General features: G+C 29.1%; 1 protein-coding gene across 1 annotated transcript; it reads left to right on the forward strand.

The window, feature by feature from the left end:
• Positions 1-1,595: 1,595 nt before the first annotated feature.
• LOC136078595 (uncharacterized) lies at positions 1,596-3,309 on the forward strand. The gene is made up of 3 exons (XM_065794376.1): positions 1,596-1,797; positions 1,943-2,170; positions 2,250-3,309. Exons 1-3 carry the CDS (start codon positions 1,596-1,598, stop codon positions 3,248-3,250), a joined length of 1,431 nt encoding a protein of 476 aa, XP_065650448.1. The 3' UTR covers positions 3,251-3,309.
• Positions 3,310-18,711: the final 15,402 nt, after the last annotated feature.

The raw sequence follows: 18,711 nt of genomic DNA on the forward strand, positions 1-18,711 counted from the left end.
ACAAAAATGTTATAAAAATGATATTCAAAAAATTAAAAAAATAATAACAAGAATAATAAACGACTCCTCAGTTAAACATTTAACTGGGATGGTCTATTCCTGAATCAAAACTCTGATACAGCTTACGATATATTCATATCAGAGTATTATAAATACTATAACAAAGCATTTCCAGAAGTTTCAAAATTGGTTAAAACAAAAACGCTTGGATTAACTAAGAGTATTCTTAAATCTTCTAAAAAAAACAACGACTTTATAACAAGTTTCTTAAAAACTATTCGAAATGAAACTAATTATAAAAGCTACAAACGACTCTTTGAGTCAATTGTAAAAAAATCAAAAAAATATTGTTATTCAGATCAATTAAAAAAGCACTCGAATAATCCTCAAAGTACTTGGCGTATTATTAAGGAAGTCATTGGTAAAAATAATTCTGACAGAAATACTATTCCAAAGTTACTCAAATTTAATAATAACTACGTTTTAAAGAAACAACTAGTGGCTGAAACACTTAATGATTTTTTTGTAAATGTTGGTCCTTCATTAACATCAAAAATAGAATCCTCACAAACCAGCTTTGATGCATACTTGGTTTCTTATAACACTAATATTATGTCTAATGATAAACTTTTTAGTCGCAGTTTCTTTAATCAAGCCCCAAAAAAGTATAGGAGTTGAAATATAAGTATTATCAATTTAATAAAACTTATTATTATCCCACTCTTATATATATTAAATTTATCTTTAAAAGAGGGCGTTTTTCCGGAAAAGTTAAAAATCGCTAGAGTTGTCCCAATTTTAAAATCAGGTGATCCTTATGACGTTACTAATTATAGGCCGATCTCAATTCTTACATGTTTTTCAAAAATTCTAGAACGAATTATGTATAATAGACTCTATTCTTTCTTAAGCAAAAATAATATTTTGTACAATAAAAAATTTGGTTTAAAATCTGGTCATTCCACTGATCACGCAATCTTACAAATTGTACACGATATATTTAAAGGGTTCAAAGAAAAAAAGTATACTTTAGGTGTTTTTATAGATCTAAGCAAAGCTTTTGATACTGTTGATCATATAATTTCTTTTATCCAAACTCGAAATCTACGGTATAAGAAATTCAAACTTGGCTTGGTTTAAAAATTACTTGTTTAACAGGAAACAATATATTTCATGGAAAAACGGATAATATGACTATCACATGCGGTGTTCCCCAAGGTTTAATACTAGGACCCCTCTTATTTCTAGTTTATATTAATGATTTAAATAATTTTTCTAATATCTTAAACTTAATTTTATTTGCCGATGATATTAACTTGTTTTATTCCAATGAAGATATTAATATTTTATTTTTAACAGTCAACAAAGAACTTGATAAACTAAGCCAAAGGATTAAATCCAATCAACTATCCCTAAACGTTAATAAAACCAAAGAGATGAATTTCAATGTTTACATTTCCGTCGCATGCGCACTAGGTGGCAGGAATTCAAAAACCGATTTGCAAACAGTGAACGTTTATTGAACAAATATTTATGTAAATAATCTGCATTGTAACTTAATAAGATTAAAGTTTTTTAAAAACTCCCAAAATATAATGCCTGACAGTTGTTGTGCTGTTGGGTGTATGAATAAAAAGATAAAAGGCGATAAAAGCTTGAGTTTTTACCGAATTCCTTTTGGAAATACAGAAGAATCAAATAACAGAAGAGTTTTGTGGTTGCAAGCTTTAAAACGTGAAAACTGGTCAACAAGTATGATTGACAACGCAAGATTATGTAGTAAACATTTTATTTCAGGTAATTGATTAATTTTTTTGATAACTAGAAGTTTTTATAGTGTTATTATTATCTTTGTTTCAAACAATGTTTGTATTTAATTTAACATAACTTCTTTTATTTTGATAAAACAAAAGAAGTTTGCATTTTTATTTTCTCTATTTAGGAAAAAAATCGGACAATCCTAATTTTCCTGATTATGTTCCATCTGTTTTTTTATACAGACAGCAATCTTTTTCAAAAAAACATCAAAGTATTGAAAGATTTGAAAGAAGCTGTAAAAGAACAAAAAAAAATACTGAAGATAATTTATCTCAAACAAGAGCTGAAAATGAACAGATGTCAGTTAACATGGATGCAGTAACATCTGTTAACCCTTTCAAATTAAATCAAGGTAAATAAGTTGTAATTTAATTTTAAGAAGTTACTTGCGTTCTTTGATAAAATAAATGGTTACATGTTTATTTTTTTAGAATCTCAGACTGATGATGTTAATTTTGTTGCTGAGCTACATTCCAAAGTCAAAACTTTGAGTAAAAACAATGTTGAATTAAAGATTACCTTAAACAAAGCCATAACATCAGCATATGTTTCTCAGTATATTTCATTTGAAAAACTAAAAGATGATAATTCACTTTTATCTTTTTATACTGGTTTGCCAAATGCAAATTTATTTTTGTGGTATTTATCATTATTTAATGATTTTGTAAAACAAATGACAAATATATCAATGGAAGACCATTTATTGTTAATATTAATGAAAATCAAACTTGGATTTTTAAATAAAGACTTGAGCTTTAGATTTGGGTTTTCTGAGTCAACAGTAACTAGAATATATAGAACTTGGCTTCCAATTATTGCTGAAAATGTAAAGTTTTTAATTGTTTGGCCAGAAAAGCATGTTTTGAGAAGAAATTTGCCAACAAATTTTCGCAAAAAGTTTTATAATTGTGTTGCAATAATTGATTGTATGGAAATATTTATTGAAAGACCTTTTAGTCTTCATGCTCGAGCCCAAACTTGGTCAAATTATAAAAACAACAACACTATTAAATATCTCATTGGTATAACTCCCTCAGGTGCTGTAAGTTTTTTATCACCTGGATGGGGTGGCAGAGTGTCAGATAAAGAAATTACAATTAAATCCGGATTTTTAGAAAAAATAACCCATGGAGATTGTGTACTTGCTGATAGAGGATTTACCCTTGTTGAAGAATTTGCTACACAGGGAGGGATTTTAAAATTACCAAAATTCACCAAAGGAAAAAAGCAAATGTCTTCTGCTGAAGTCGATGAATCACGTCAAATTGCACATGTAAGAATTCATGTTGAAAGGGTAATTGGACGGTTAAGAAAATTTCGAATTCTTCAGAGCATTATCCCAATAACTCAAGTTGATTTACTTGACAATGTAATGGTAATGATAACATCATTAGTAAATATTAACAGTAGTGTTGTTCCTCCAAGCTCATAGGAGTGAAAAACCTTTTTTTCTTAAAAAAATTTTATAAATATAATATATCCTTCAGTTTATTTATATGCATTCCTTGCAGAACCATTTACCTTTAGGGGCATTTTTTATTTCAATACAACTGTAATGAAACCATGAACGGTAAAAATTGGGCGTTTGCAAATGCAGTATGTTTGATCGGTCAAAAGGTTATTTGGATCATTTTTTCTAGACACTATTTCAGGTAGTAAGAATTTTAAAAATATTGTTGTCAACTTTGTTTCCAGTTTTTCACAAAAAACCTTATGAATCGGAACATTAATTAACATTGTATCGTTTTCATTTTTACCTTCGGTCCAAATGTAAAAATGGCAGTATGTAGTATTAGTAACATACATTTCTTGCTGCACTTGAAAGTAATACCGGTGTGTTTTCTTTACTGTATTGTCAAAATTTACAGGAAAATCCGTATCAGTTTTCCAATTTTCTAACCCTTTTCTATATTTATATGGGCACTTAATTTCCACTACCCCTGAACCATGACAATCACAACACACCATACTATCAGGTGAAGCACCAAAGCATGGATTTTTGTGAAGAACATGCAATCCAGTTTCTGTAACAACTATATTTGTATGCGTTTTCGCGACTAGTTGCTTGTAAGAATTTATGGCTTTAGTCTCCATTTTTTTACCATAACTTGTAGGTTTTGTAATGATTTCTGCACTGTATTGCATCACTGTGTTTATAAACGACTTAGGGTGTTTATCAACGTTTATGTTATAAGCAATTTTCGATAACGATGCGGTTATTCTACCTGCCCTGTGCAACTTCCAGATTCTGCTAGCGCTTTGAATCTTTGTAACTTGAAGTAAATTGCTGTACATGTTAAAACTCTGAGTGATTTTGTACTCCTCCTATGATTCTGCGCAATATTTTGTTAAGGTGGAATATTCAAAATTAATTGCTGCAGGCAAATATAGTGAAGTAAGTGGTTCCGGCAAATTATATTCATTGTAACTGTCATCCTCTTCTGCAGTATCTGTATCACTACAATGTTCTTTGCTTTCATTTTTAATGTCTACATACTGAAGAATAGCAGCATTCTTATACAATTTTTTGAGTTCTAACAACTTTTTTTTTTTACTATCTGAAGTTGGTATAGGATCCTTAAAGCTGTAAGGTCTTTCATCCTGTGAGTTTTCATTATCACTAATATTTGGAAGAGTTTCATGCTTCTTTGGTCGGGAAAAATTGATTTTTTTAAGTGTAGGTGGCGTTGCTGATTTACGCGATTTTTTCCAACTGCACAATTTGCTTGTGCAAGATATTTTATTTATACCAAGCTGCGCACATGCAACAAGCTTAAATAACAAAGCACCGATGTGACTACACACAGAGCCCAATCTATTATTTAAAAAAATATATGATCGATTCAACTTCTTAAAACACTTGTTTTGAGAAAAATTAGAATTAAATTAATTAACTAATGCGCTCACCCTGCCATGCATTTGCAATTTGCTGTTAAAATCCAGCCATTAACTTTATTTATTGCACATCGTAACATTTCTGCTTCTTTCCTTGTCTTTGACTTGGAAGCACCTAAGACAAATTAAACGTCGATTAAATAAAAAAAAGATAAATCATATTACATTTCACTCAAAATGAATTTTATGGTTTTAACTTTTCAAACATTTTTTTTTGTCAGTTTCACTGTAGACTTTGTAATATGCAACGATACCTCAGATTTAATGAAACAAAATTGATTCTTTTCTTCAATTAAATTATAGTATACATCCTGAACATGCCCACAAATGTAAAAATTGTACGATTCCAATGATTTATAGGCTTTCATTGAATCGTGTGTAAAGTTACTTGGCGAGTTAATAAGATAATTGTACATGTCACCCCATGTAATGTCGGGCATCATTGAAACGTCATTCTTCCAATTTACAAGTACGTAAGGGTCGGGAAGTAACATTCCACTTGACAAAGTTAATTTTTTTTTATATGCATCTTTATTCTTTTCTTCTAACGTTGAAAAGTATTCAGATTCACTCCACATTTTCTCTTGCGTGTTTTCTTTCTATCCTGCCAGTGTCCTTCGCGTCCGAAAAAATGTAAACGCGCTACGTCACTTTGAAATTCATCTATACACATTATCCTATCATGCTTCTAAAAAAAAAAAATATTCTATTGAAACTACCGAATCTTTTTATTGATAATAATTTAATAAAAAGGGAAATAACTTTAAAATTCTTGGGCGTAATTCTAGATGAAAATATTAATTGGAGAGAACATATAAATGTAATTGAGAATAAAATTTCAAAAAATATTAGTATACTGTATAAAGCTAAACAGTTTTTAAACCAATCTTGTTTGAAACACATATACTTTTCATTTATACATTGTTACCTAAACTATGCAAATATTGCTTGATGCAGCACCAACGTTACAAAAATAAATAGACTTCTCAGCAAACAAAAACATGCAATTAGGATTATTACAAATGAAGGTCGACTCTCCCATATAAAAATACTTTTTTTTTTCAATATATTAAATGTTTTTAAATTTATCTTTATCAAATTCTTATATTTATGTTTAAACTTGATAAAAAAACGGCACCGCCTTTATTTTACTCAATATTTAAAAAAATAAATAATATACAGCACAAGATTCTCAAAAAATAACTTTAGTCAATCCAAAACCTATTATTCAGCCACTAAATACTCAATTACAAATCGAGGACCTAAATTATGGAATACACTTTTAAATGATGAACTTAAAACACTCTTTCGCTTAACCAACTTAAAACAAAACTTAGGCAAACTCTTCTACTAAACGCAATGAATTAAATTTCTTGTAAGGCGTTAAATAAGAGTATTCTCATGATTTGATTTATATAATTATGAATATATTTATTAATTTTATATATACACATAAAAAAAAAAAAACTTCTATTGTAAACTTTTACACGATTTCATTTGTTTATTACCGAGGTTGTAAAAAAGTTTATGTTCTTGAAATCTTACGTAAAAAGTACCCCTAATTGTTTGCCATGTATTTATATGTGAGTGTGTGCATTTACTTTTTATCTTTTTGTTTTTGTTATCTATATACATATATTTTTTGTTCTTTTTTTTTATTATTAATTATTCTCAATCTAACAAAAGAAATTAAAAAAAAAAAAGAAATAGAAGGATAAAATATAAAAAAAATATATTTTTTTTTTCAATTTTTTTTATTTATTTATTTTTTCTTTATTTATTTATTTAAAAATATATAATAGTGATAGTATTATACTTTAAATAAATAAAGAAAATCTTATCACTAAGCTATTATCATAATAGCTTAGTGATAAGACAACTAGTCTTATCACTAAGCTGTTATGAGTCTTCTTTTTGCTTCTGTCATGTAAATTTTTATTTATTTACTTATTTATTGTTATTATTTTCAAACGGCGAAATATAATAAAAATTGTTAGTATAAGCATCAAAGTATTTGAGCAACTTATTAAAAGTTCAAAACCTTTGAACATAGTCGTAAGAATACAATTTATTCTTATGACTATGTTCAAAGTAAGATTTCAAGTCAAAAAACGATGGAAACGGTCCGTGTTTCCGGCTATGTCATAGTCTGGAAACAAGGACCGTTTCCATCGTTTTTTGATTTAAACTTGAAAACTGCGTGGCAATCCTGCACAACTTTAAAAAAAATGGAAAGCTTTAATGGTAAATAGCGGTTTGGAATGTTTTTTTGATATGGTCAAAAGAGAACTTTTAAACGAAGACATTAATTTAGCTACCTACATGGATTCCTTTGCCTCTGAAGTCAATAGTTATGTCAAACAACATGTATATAATCAGTGTCAAAGGTAAACATTTCATCAAAGCATATTTTAAAAAATTCTTACCAATATTCTTTAAACATTTATAGGAGGAAATTTTTTTAGTAAAATTTCACCGCTAAAGCTGAAAAGCATAAATAAAGATTGTGCAAGTTTATTGGAAGTAGACATATATCTGCCATTAGGTATAAGAAAGCAGTTCTTATACCTAATAGCAGATATATGTCTACTTCCAATAAGCTATGTGAGTTTTAATTTTATTAACTATATAAGTGTGTTTTGATTTTATTGCACTCATGGGTTGTGGAAGATGGTACTCTGACTCTTGTTAATACTATATACAACGATGAATTTTGAAACATTTTTTTATAATATATTATATTATAATTATAACATATTATATTTTTCAAAATTGTTCAATTTTGAAAAGTTATATTGTACTTTCTCTTCATAAACAAGTTCGCAATGATTCAGAATCAAGTAAAGGTAAAGTAAGAATTTACTAAAGCACTAACTTTGTTTGTAAAAGTTTGTTCATTTTTTTATGCCAAAGGCATTACTAAAAAACATAAAATGAGAAAGAAACTTGCAAGACCCGTTTACTGCGATCTGAAATTAAGAAAACAAGTAAAAGAAATTGATTTAATTAGTTTGTTGAACATAAAAAGCTACTTTCACAGTCACTTAACTTTTTTAAACATAAATGGTATTACAACTACTTAAACTCTGTTAAATAATTTTTGATAAAATTTGTTTATTAAGGTAGTCTTTCAACAAACATTTCAGTGTGTTACATAGGGGGTCATCCATAAATGATGTCAGTAAATATAGAGGCGGAGGGAGTGCTGGAAAGTTTGACACTAACTGACAATGGGGAGGGGGTGTTAAGGCCAAAATGATGTCAATTTAAGTTATTTTTTTAGTTTTAATGAGCAGATTTTAACGGTATTTACATCTACTAAATGGTATAGAAATGATGTTTTGTTTGTGGGGAAATTAATATTAAATGCGGGGAAGTTGATATTATATTTTATTAAATTATTTATAATATAATATTATAAATTAATATAATAAGTTTCCCAGAGACATTAAATAAATAACAACTACTAACGTAAAATAAAAGTTACCATCGCTTTATCAATATATTACCATTTGACTGCGAATCAAATTATGTTAGAAATATTAACTCTTTGTATATAAAATTCACAATCGTTATTCGCTCCCTAGCGGATTATAAAATGTGGTTCTATGTAAACTCATAAAAGTAAACTCATAAATTTGTCATTTTTTGAAATTAAATTGTCGTTATTTCAAATACGAAACTCTAATTGCTCTCTAGTTGAATGTAAAACGCGATGCAATGCAAACACATAAATCAATATTAAAATATGGATAAAACCGCATTATTTAACTTATTGATGGTCTCGTATGGAAGTGCTCATCCCGATAAAAAAAAGGCTAATATCCAGAAAGAAGTCCATAGTATATGGAATTCATTAAAAGAAAAGAAACTGGTGCGTAAGAATCTTGAATCAAGAGTAATGTATTTAATCAATTTATTTAATGAAAAGGCAATGAAGTTCAAGAGCAAGCAATTATCATTTTGGGCCAATACTCCAAAACAATCTGCCCCCACGTATACTCCACTTGAATTTGACAAGAATTCCTCACAGTTTGTTGAGTCCACCAATGAGCGATCTGTTATTGATGAATAACAAAGTGCATTAACTTTGAGTTTGTTGACCACGAAAAATCAAAAAAATGTAAGAACAGTGGCTCAAGATCGACTCAATTCTCAGATTGCAGCTTTAAGTTGTGAATTTGCTGGACTGAAGACTGGAAAGAGAAGTGGATTCATTGCTGAAGCTGAAGAGGATGATTTGAAAAAGAAAAAGAAGATACTAGCCCATCTATGTAAAGAACTGGCCAAAAAAAGTATGATCAAGCTCAACAGAAGAAAACTAGAGAACTGAAAAAAGCTAAAATGGAGGAAATCTGCTTGCAGCATCCAGAGCAGAAGTCAAAGAAAAACTAAAAATCAGAAAGAAACCTGGTCGACCGTCATTAGAAGTAGACCAACTTCTTCTTTTGAAGGCGAATATGGATATTGCTCTCCATGGTTCGTCCGCTGATGAAGGACGTCGGTCAGAGGTTCTTCAGGTAATGATAGCTTAGCTATGTTTGTTAATATTGTATTTGTTAGAATTTTACTCTTAGTTAGTACTTTCACTATTGCAAATATCCTTGAAATGTTATCAACTAATTTCAAGATTTGATTTGAATATTATTTACGAAATAAATCCTGTTTTCTGTAAAAAAAGTTAATTATATCAAAATATATTTCTTTATTATTTAGCGCATTAAAACTCTCGACGAATTGACATCCGAGATGAACAAAATTGGATTTGCAATCAGCAAGAGCGCCCTCTATACTCGTCTACTTCCGAGAAGTTACGGAAAATTAGAAGGCAAAAGGCACATCAAAACAGTCCCTGTTAGATTGATCAGTCCTCAGAATGAATCTCATTTAAAACATGTTGACGGACTCTTTTGCAGTTTAACTATAAAATATGTGGAAGAAGTTTGTTATATTTTAGGGTCAGATGAAGTGTGTTTCATTAGTTAAGACAACATGGCTAGAGTGCTAATTGGAATCACAGCAGCTAAAAAACAGGCGCCGTTGTTGATGCATTTGGAGTACCGGGTAACTCTTCCGGACCACGACTGGGTCGTGGCTGCTAAACACAAGCTTATACCATCTGTATAGGCTGGAATTACGATCAAAAATTTGGTTAAGCCTATCGTTGTGTTTAGCGTCAATGGAGGACCCGACGAAAATCCCAGATACCAGAAAGTAATTGAAATCGGGATTCACCATTTCTTTAAAAATAAACTTAACGCTCTTTTCATCATGACGAACGCTCCAGGTCGCAATGCATTCAACAGAGCTGAGCGACGAATGGCACCTCTAAGTAAAGAATTATCTGGGATGATTCTTCCGCACGAACATTACAGAAATCATCTTGATTCTCAAGGTAATTACATTGACAAAAGGTTATTTGTAAAAACATTAATATAATTTTTAACCTATGATAACCAACATATCTTTTTAAATCAGGCAGAAAAATAGATGAAAATTTAGAAAAACAGAACTTTGGTTTTGCTGGACAAGCTTTGGCTGATATTTGGTCTGATCTACAAATTAACGGTTATCCAACCATTGTAGATTATATTGATCCAGACAAAACAGAGCTAGAGTCAAGGAGTCTTTTATTACAAGATCAACGTTGGATTGCCGATCATCTTCGTACAAGTCAATATTTTACTCAAATTGTGAAATATGAAAATCGTTCTTGTTGTCGGACTATTAGAAGGTCTTACTTTACTCTAATTAGAGCAAGATTTCTTCCGCCACCTGTCCCTATCAACCAAACGAGAGACGGGCTCAAAGCAGTAGGTGTCTCAGAAGGAGCAAAAGAATTGTTTCCATCATCCGTCTTTATGCTCACTGCATCAAACATTGAAAGTATTCTTCCTCGTTCTGCCAAAGGATTTCCAATTTTGCCGTATGATGCGTAAACAAAAATATTTTGAGAAATTTAACAAAGCTATTGATATATAAAGTTATTTTACGCTTTTAACTAATATTTCATTCTTAAAAAACAAACAAGTGATGACAAAAAAACTGTTTACTAATTCATAATTTTTTAGATTTCAGAGTTAAAGTCAAAAAAAAAATGTATATTTATTTTGTTATTAAATATAATCAAAACATTACATAAACATAAGATTATATTTATAATTTTAGTTTATATCAAATATAACAACAAAAAAAAGTCACAAGAATTAAAAAAGAAACTAGAAAATTTACAAACTATCATAATTTGTAAATACTTTTGTAAATATAATTTATGTTTCACTATTTGTTTCAGCCAGATTCAAACTGGCAGATTTAGCCTTATTGCAGGTGCTTGCACGTAGTGGTCTTCGGTTTTTACGATCTGCAGCGTATTTCAAATAATTCATCACTTCTATCCGTACCGCTGTAGTGGTGGCATCAGAAAAGACATTTAATACTGCTTCTGAGATAAATAATAATATAAAATAGTTATTAAAATGGAGTGCTGTACTGAATAAGAATATTAATAATAAATAATGTTAGCATAAATCATAGTAACTTTATTCCTTGTAAAAGCTGAAAGTTGTAAAAACAAAGCATTTTTAAAACAACAAATAAAATGCTGTAAATAAACTTACTATTTATTGCGTTATACAAAAAAGTGTTCTCAAACTTCAGCTTTCCTTTTAAACCTACCATATTAAACTTTGATTGAAGTTCATTTGAAATCATTCTTTAATGAAGATATATAAACAAATAAAGCTTCATTAAATATTTTATGTTTATTATAATATAATAGTAACGTAAAAAAAATTTTTTTTGACACACGCAGATGAAAAATTACAACCTTTGCACTAAATTGACCATGTATTTAGGCGACTTTCCACCAACGCAATGAGAGTTGTCTGACCTGAAAGGAAATAAAATGTTAACTTCATTGAAATATTTTAAACATAAGATTATAACGTTAACACTCATATATTCAAAGTTTTTTAAAAATAAGAAAATAACATATTAAAATCTTGCTCAAATAGAGCAAAAAAATACTTTTAGTTAAAAAATAGCAAAACTAGGGTTTTGTATGATGAATTTTGTTTCCATTTATAAGATCAATTAAAATTTTAAACTTTTTAAACTTTCGAATGGGGAAATTGTTTCGAATACCGTAATAACAGTATTAGACTTTTTTAATATCGGTATTTTGGCAACTATAAATTGTTCAAAATACCGGGATCCCAGATCTTGGTATTCCCAACCCTAAGCAAAACCATAGGTACATATAAAATATATATTTTTACGATTTTTTTAGTATAATAAAATTTTAGCAACGTTTTAGCTAAAATATCTTTTTGTGTAAATATAACGGTAAATCTAACTTGTTTCAAAAGTTGCTATAGTTATGCTGCAACCTGAAGTGTTTAAAAACATTTATAGATCTATAAATAGGTCAAAATTAATTTTATAATTTCTAAATGTGAAGCCTGCAAATAACTTGATACTATAAAGTTTCAAAAACAAACCCAAATTATTACTATTCTAAAGAACTTTCACAATTTTTGCAAAATACTGAAGTTAATGTAACTTCCTGCTTAAAAATAAATTACAGATATCAAAATTATAACAATTCCCAACTTCCTTCTATATTTTGAATTTTGTGTTATTTAGACATTCTTTCTGATGATCATACAGAAGAAAAAAAATCTAACTGTAAAAGATCTGATAAAAAGAAATAGTGTCACATCTATTTCATTTTTAATGTATTATTCTATAAATCATATAAAATATATTATCAAACTCACAAACTCTTGTGCAAAACCATTGTCTTGCATTTGTAGTGTGAACTCATTGAGATTTTTAATTGTTAGCAATTGAGGAGGAATTTATATTGAATCTTGTGATGATATACTTTTTAGTTGACTTTTTGAATTTGTTTTTATTTCACAAAGTAATTTAATAACCTCATACTGGAACTCTACAAACAAATTATTTAATATAAATATATTAACTAATATTGTCAAAATTAGGGTTTGTAATCCCGTGCTATATTTAAAATCCCGGGATTTCGGGATTACATTTACCTATTCCCGTTATCCCGGGATTTTGAAATACCTGTTTTTGAAAGATTTTAACATATTATTTTAGAAAAATTTTAAGGAAATTAATAAGACATTTAAAGTATGTTTAGGAAAAACTTACAAATTTCAAGGAAGTTTTTTGGTTTGTTAATATTATACATACTTAATTATTAAATTATAAAGACGTTGTTTTTGTAGATATAATATACGTATGCAATTATTTTTGATTATTCTTAAAATACGTTTTGAGGAAGCAGAGCACATCCAAAGATTCATCCCCCAGACGACTTCTTATTTTTGTTGCAAAAAGTCCGGCCGCAGAAAAAGCACGTCCTGATTCCACACTGGTAGGCTTAATAGTCATTAAAAAATCATACGCTCTTTGCAAAAAATCACCACGTGTTCCTCCATTTTCAAACAACACCATTTCCTTTTGAATTTTCATCGATAACGTCTCACATCGAGTTGGTATGCTGGGCAAATGTGCTTTTTTTATAGCTTTATTAAGTTCGTCTGTGATTCTTTTGCTGTTTTTAAGAGCAAAAGAAATAGATTCAGATGAAGAGTCAGAAGAATCAGAAACAATTTCGAGTAGTGCCTCATTTGAAACAGAAAGTTCAACTTCTGATTCAGACTCATTAGCTGTTAATGATGTAGCTGGATTTGTAGCGTCTAGTCTTTCAAGTAACTCAACTATTAATTTGCGACATTTTATTGAAGTCGGAACTGTTACTAGCTCTATTTCAGATTCGGACTGAATGTTGGTTCTACCATTGTGCAGATACTGAAGGATCCCACTTGCATTGGTACGCCTTTGTTGCATTCGAAGAACGAGAGATGAATGCAACTTTTGACTTAAAACGTTGTTAGCATCTTTAAGTTTATTTAACATAAAAGTTATGGCAACATCGGCTGTAAACAAATTAGCATCCCGACGGCAAAGGGCCTCAACTGTTGCTTTTACTGGAAGTAGCGCATTAATGATAGCAGATACAGTTTTAAGCTCAATATTAGATAAAGCCAAAGATTCACCTTCCGGTAGACTTATGTCTATTAATGCCTTTTGTATACAATTTTTTAATAAATAGACGCGTTGAAGCATTGACAAAAGACTATTCCATCTTGTCTTGCAGTCTTTAATTAAAGCTATTTGTTTCCCAAATTCAGCCGCAACATACTTCTGCAAGATATCGTTTTTTTTTTGGTGATTGTCTGAACATTACTATTACTTTTCGTACCTTTTTGATCACTGGACCACAATTTACCTCAGTAACATCAAATTCGTTTCCTCGATGCCAATTATGACTAGCATCAAGATCAACCAGTTTATCGTTGTCAGAAAAATCATCATCCTCGTAAGAGTTACTCTCTGAAAAATCGTCTTCTATATCTGATTGTTCGTCTTCGTCGAATTGCTGATCAATTTCTCTTTCAATATCCTGCTTTTGATATAGTACTTCAATAACGGCCAGTTGCACACCATGGGCAAAACATAACACTTATCTGCACTTATCTGCAGACATACGAATTAAGCTCCAAAACTGAAAATTTTGTGCATGTAAATTAAAATGTAGCAACGGTTACGCAATGTCCATTCATCAAAAGATAAAGAAAATCTTTCTCCAACACCAAATTCAGGTTTTTTTTTGCTAGCTATTTCAGTAATAAAAAAACTCCTTATTTTTTTGCTGTAATCTACAACCATTTTACGCACAGTGTTGAATGTTGTGGGTAAACTTTTGAATCCTGTAGCTATAAGACCTGCACGTATATCACTAGAACGGCATATCACGTTGAACGAAATCCCATCAATGGCTGTTAATCGTGCAAGTGTAGCAGGAAGTGATTTTTCTTCTCGCTCCAGTATCGGAAAATAATTGGTTAACGTTTTTTTTTTTTTTATTGGTGGTTCATCTCGTGTGTTTACTAAAATAGTAGTTGGCGTGAGGTTAATTTTATGGACGGAAAGTAAGTGCGTATGGAGACCTTTCGTTGAACCACCTCCAATTTTTAAAATTTTTTTGCAGTCAGTAGACTTACACATAAAAAATGTTTCCAAACAGCAGAATTACTTTTTTTGTCATATTCCATGTACGAAGCCATTATAATTTTAGAAAATTTACTGTTCAAAAAACCAGCAATTTTATTTTTTATTAAAACTTGTACTTTAAAGTAGTCACAAACAGAATAAATGCGACTAAGCACCAAAAATTTTTAAGAATGTAATTGCAATCCAATTTCAATTGTTATAACAACTTTAATCCAATTATTCAAAAACATAACTTCAAGAATTTCGAAATTGTTAAGTTTAAATTTTAATGCAATCGAACGAAAAAAATAATTTAATTTTCAACTGAAAACAATTTCAAAAAAAATCCCGGGATTAAATGCTTAATCCCGGTATTTCGGGATTGTTAAAAACCGGGGAATCCCAGGATTTCGGGATCCCGGGATCCCGGTATTCCCAACTCTAAGTTAATTGCAATAAATAAACTATGCATCAAGAACTCGATTTGTTTGAAGCAACTAACAAAAGATCACATTATTTAGAACATTTAAAAGTGCATTATACATGCTTTATAATTCACTTTTAAATGTTCGACCATCCAGAATTTGTGCGGCCGTGGCGCAGTGGTTAGAACGCTTGCTATTAAGCAGGAGATCGAGGTTCGAAACGAGCTCTGGACATATTTTCGCGTCACGGTAAGGAAGGAGGCGTGAACTTCTTGGTTAAATGCACTTCTGCGGTGCTCTGTGACAAGACCGTTAGGACTTCTTGGGGCACCTAACATAAAAAAAACAAACAGAATTGAAGCTGAAAGAGTGTTTAGTTCAACAGGTTTATTTTTTACAAAGTTTAGAACTAGATCATTATGAAGTCATCTAGATACACTGGTTTTTCTAAAAAGTTTAAATTACAAAAATAGTTTTAAGAATAGAGTAGAATAAAAATTTTTGTTTGTTTGTTCGTATTTTATTTAAATGTACGTTCCCGGGATTTTACCAGGATCCCCGGAACACTATGAATAATTACCGCTATCCCGGGATAACGAAAAGTCCGGGCATTCGCAATCCCAAGTTATGATTAAAATATTTTTCAATTATAACTTTAAAAAAGTCCGGTTTTCATTGACGCTTTGAAGTAAAAAGGTTTAAAAATACAAAACGCATTTTTCTTTTTTACTTTTTTTATTTTATTTTTGCCGTAATTTAATTTTTATTTTAATTTTGCCGTAGAAAGTTACAACTTATAAAATAACATAAATAATAAAAAAAATGGCCGGAGCAAAAAGAAGACATCAGTTTGTCTTATCACCAAGTAATAAAGCCGTTATGGCTTTATTACAGGTTGTTTTTTATAATAAAATATATAAAATCGTGATAAATGCTCATGATAAAATATACAAAAAAATGCGTAAAACTACGTTTCATAATTGATATAACTGTTAATATATAAATTATTTTTGAAAAGCAAATTTAGAACAAATAAAAGTAAAAGCAAATAAAAGAAATAAATTGTGCTAGTTATTTTTTTTTACTAAAAAAAAAAAAGAAAGTTAAAGTCCGTAGATAATAAAAAATACTTTGATTCAGATTTAAATTGTTCAAGTGTATTTCTCTTGATAGTAACAACCTGGGGAAAAAATTTCCACTTATAAGGTCAGCGGTTTTGGTCTGAGTATGAACTTAACTTTAATGTGAATTTTGGGATGACAAAGTTGTTATATGAGAATCTAGTAGGATATTTATGACTTATTTCGCTATAATAGGGTTGAAAAATCGGTGGAGTCCATATTTTGTTTGGTACAAAAACTGTAAAACAAGATGTATGTTAATTTTGTATACATTCAACGCTCCAAGTTTGCATAAGAGAGGTTCACAAGACACTTTTTTACTTAATCGAAAGGCAATTCTACCGGCATGTTTTTGTTCACTGTAGAGTTTTTATAGCTTAGTATAATTTGTGCTTGTCCAGGCTATGTTACCATAGCTTAGGTAACAATGTATTTCTTGAGAGCTTTCTCTCTAAAGTGTTTATATGGAGCTTCAACGACAAATTTTCATCCAAGACCATACCTAGAAAGTTTATGAAAGTTTCTCTTTTTATATTAGTATTATTTATTTTTAGATCAGGTAGTTTAAAGAAATATTTTTTATTTTTATTTGGTTTATGAAATAGGATGAATTTGGTCTTCTTGAGATTCAAAGAGTGTTTGTTACACCTGAACCATTCGTTTATTTTATGTAATTCTTTGTTAACTATGTTAAAAAGTCTTAACGTCTCTATGTGAATAAAACAAATTGGAGTCATCCGCAAATAAAATTAAATTTAATAAGCTTGACGTTGAATATAAATCATTCATATAGAGTAAAAGTAATAACGGTCCCAATATCAAGCCTTGAGGAACTCCGCAAGTTAAGGTGGATTTCTACAAGACGAAAAGTTATCCAAAATAAGAAATAAAAAAATTTTATCAAGAAAACAATACCTTGGGAATATTTTATGACACTCAGCGTATTAAAATTTGTTCATGAGGGCCAAAACGGGATAGGCTAATATATATATATATAAAATATATATATATATATATATATATATATATATATATATATATATATATATATATATATATATATATACATATATATATATATATATATATACATATATATATATATATATATATGTATATATATATATATATATATATATATATATATATATATATATATATATATATATAAATATATATATACAGTGCTCAAAGTATATTTCATCTTGAGTCTAACAATTTACTTTCTGACAATCAATACGGAGTTCTACCAGTTAGTTCTATTGCTGAGTTTTTTAAGGGTTTTAACGGAAAGGTTATATTGTGAATTAAACGGATGTGATGAGGCAATGAACAACATTGTCCTTCATTTCCAGTAACTTCTAGAGTAGTTATAGCACACGTTTTTTCAAGTAAATTAGTTTCTAATATCTTTCAAAGATTCAAAGATTAAATCAAAGAAAAAAAATTGTTTTAAAAGAGTAGAGTTTGAAAACTTTTGAAAAATGTCCTAGATAATAAAAGTAACTATTGTAAACCTTCATTTTTACTGGAACTAATGAATTATGGTATTAAGTTTTGAACTTTAATTCAAAGTCTGATTATTTTATTCTGCTGATTTTAAATATATTGTTCTGCTGATTTTAAATTATTCTGCTGACAATTTAATATATTATTCTGCTCAAAGCTTTAATATATTTTTCTGCTCACAACTTTAATATATCATTCTGCTAATTTTTAATATATTATTCTGCTGATTTTTAATATATTATTTTGCTTATCTTTAGTATATTATTCTGCTAACAATATTTTAAACTGACACCAAAGCAATTAAATTCAAAAATGCAGAAAACTTCATAACGCACAAAATTAGTTTAAATAACTCAATGAAACTTTTTTTCGGAATAAAGATTAATTTATATCAGTTTAAAGAGAAATTCTATTTTTGGCTACAATTTATTTGAATAAATAAAACTTCATCATTTATTAATTAATTTGTCAAGCTTTTTTAGAGAAAAGAGAAACACAACTGACTGTCTTATATGACTGGAGCGTATTGATTTTTTTTGTGTGATGCTATTATAATGCTTGTTTTTTTCTATTTAGTTTTTTATTTTCGTTTTTCTCAGTTTTTGATTTTTGACTATTTTTAATCACCGTTTCCAGAATAAAATTTCTTAGACTTTACAATTTCACCTGAAAATTTCCCAAGTTTAGGTTCGTTCTACAACCTGAATTAAAATGGAAGTTTTTTACTTTGTATTTTTTGAAATTTGGTTTTAGAACTAACGTAACTATAGTCAATTTTTGATATAAATGGTCTTTTATCTAAAAAATATAAACTGCATTATAAATTTTATTGATTTTAGTTTAAACTGTTCTTCATAGTA

Source organism: Hydra vulgaris, chromosome 03, assembly GCF_038396675.1.
Source record: "Hydra vulgaris chromosome 03, alternate assembly HydraT2T_AEP".
Classification (NCBI taxonomy): domain Eukaryota; kingdom Metazoa; phylum Cnidaria; class Hydrozoa; order Anthoathecata; family Hydridae; genus Hydra; species Hydra vulgaris.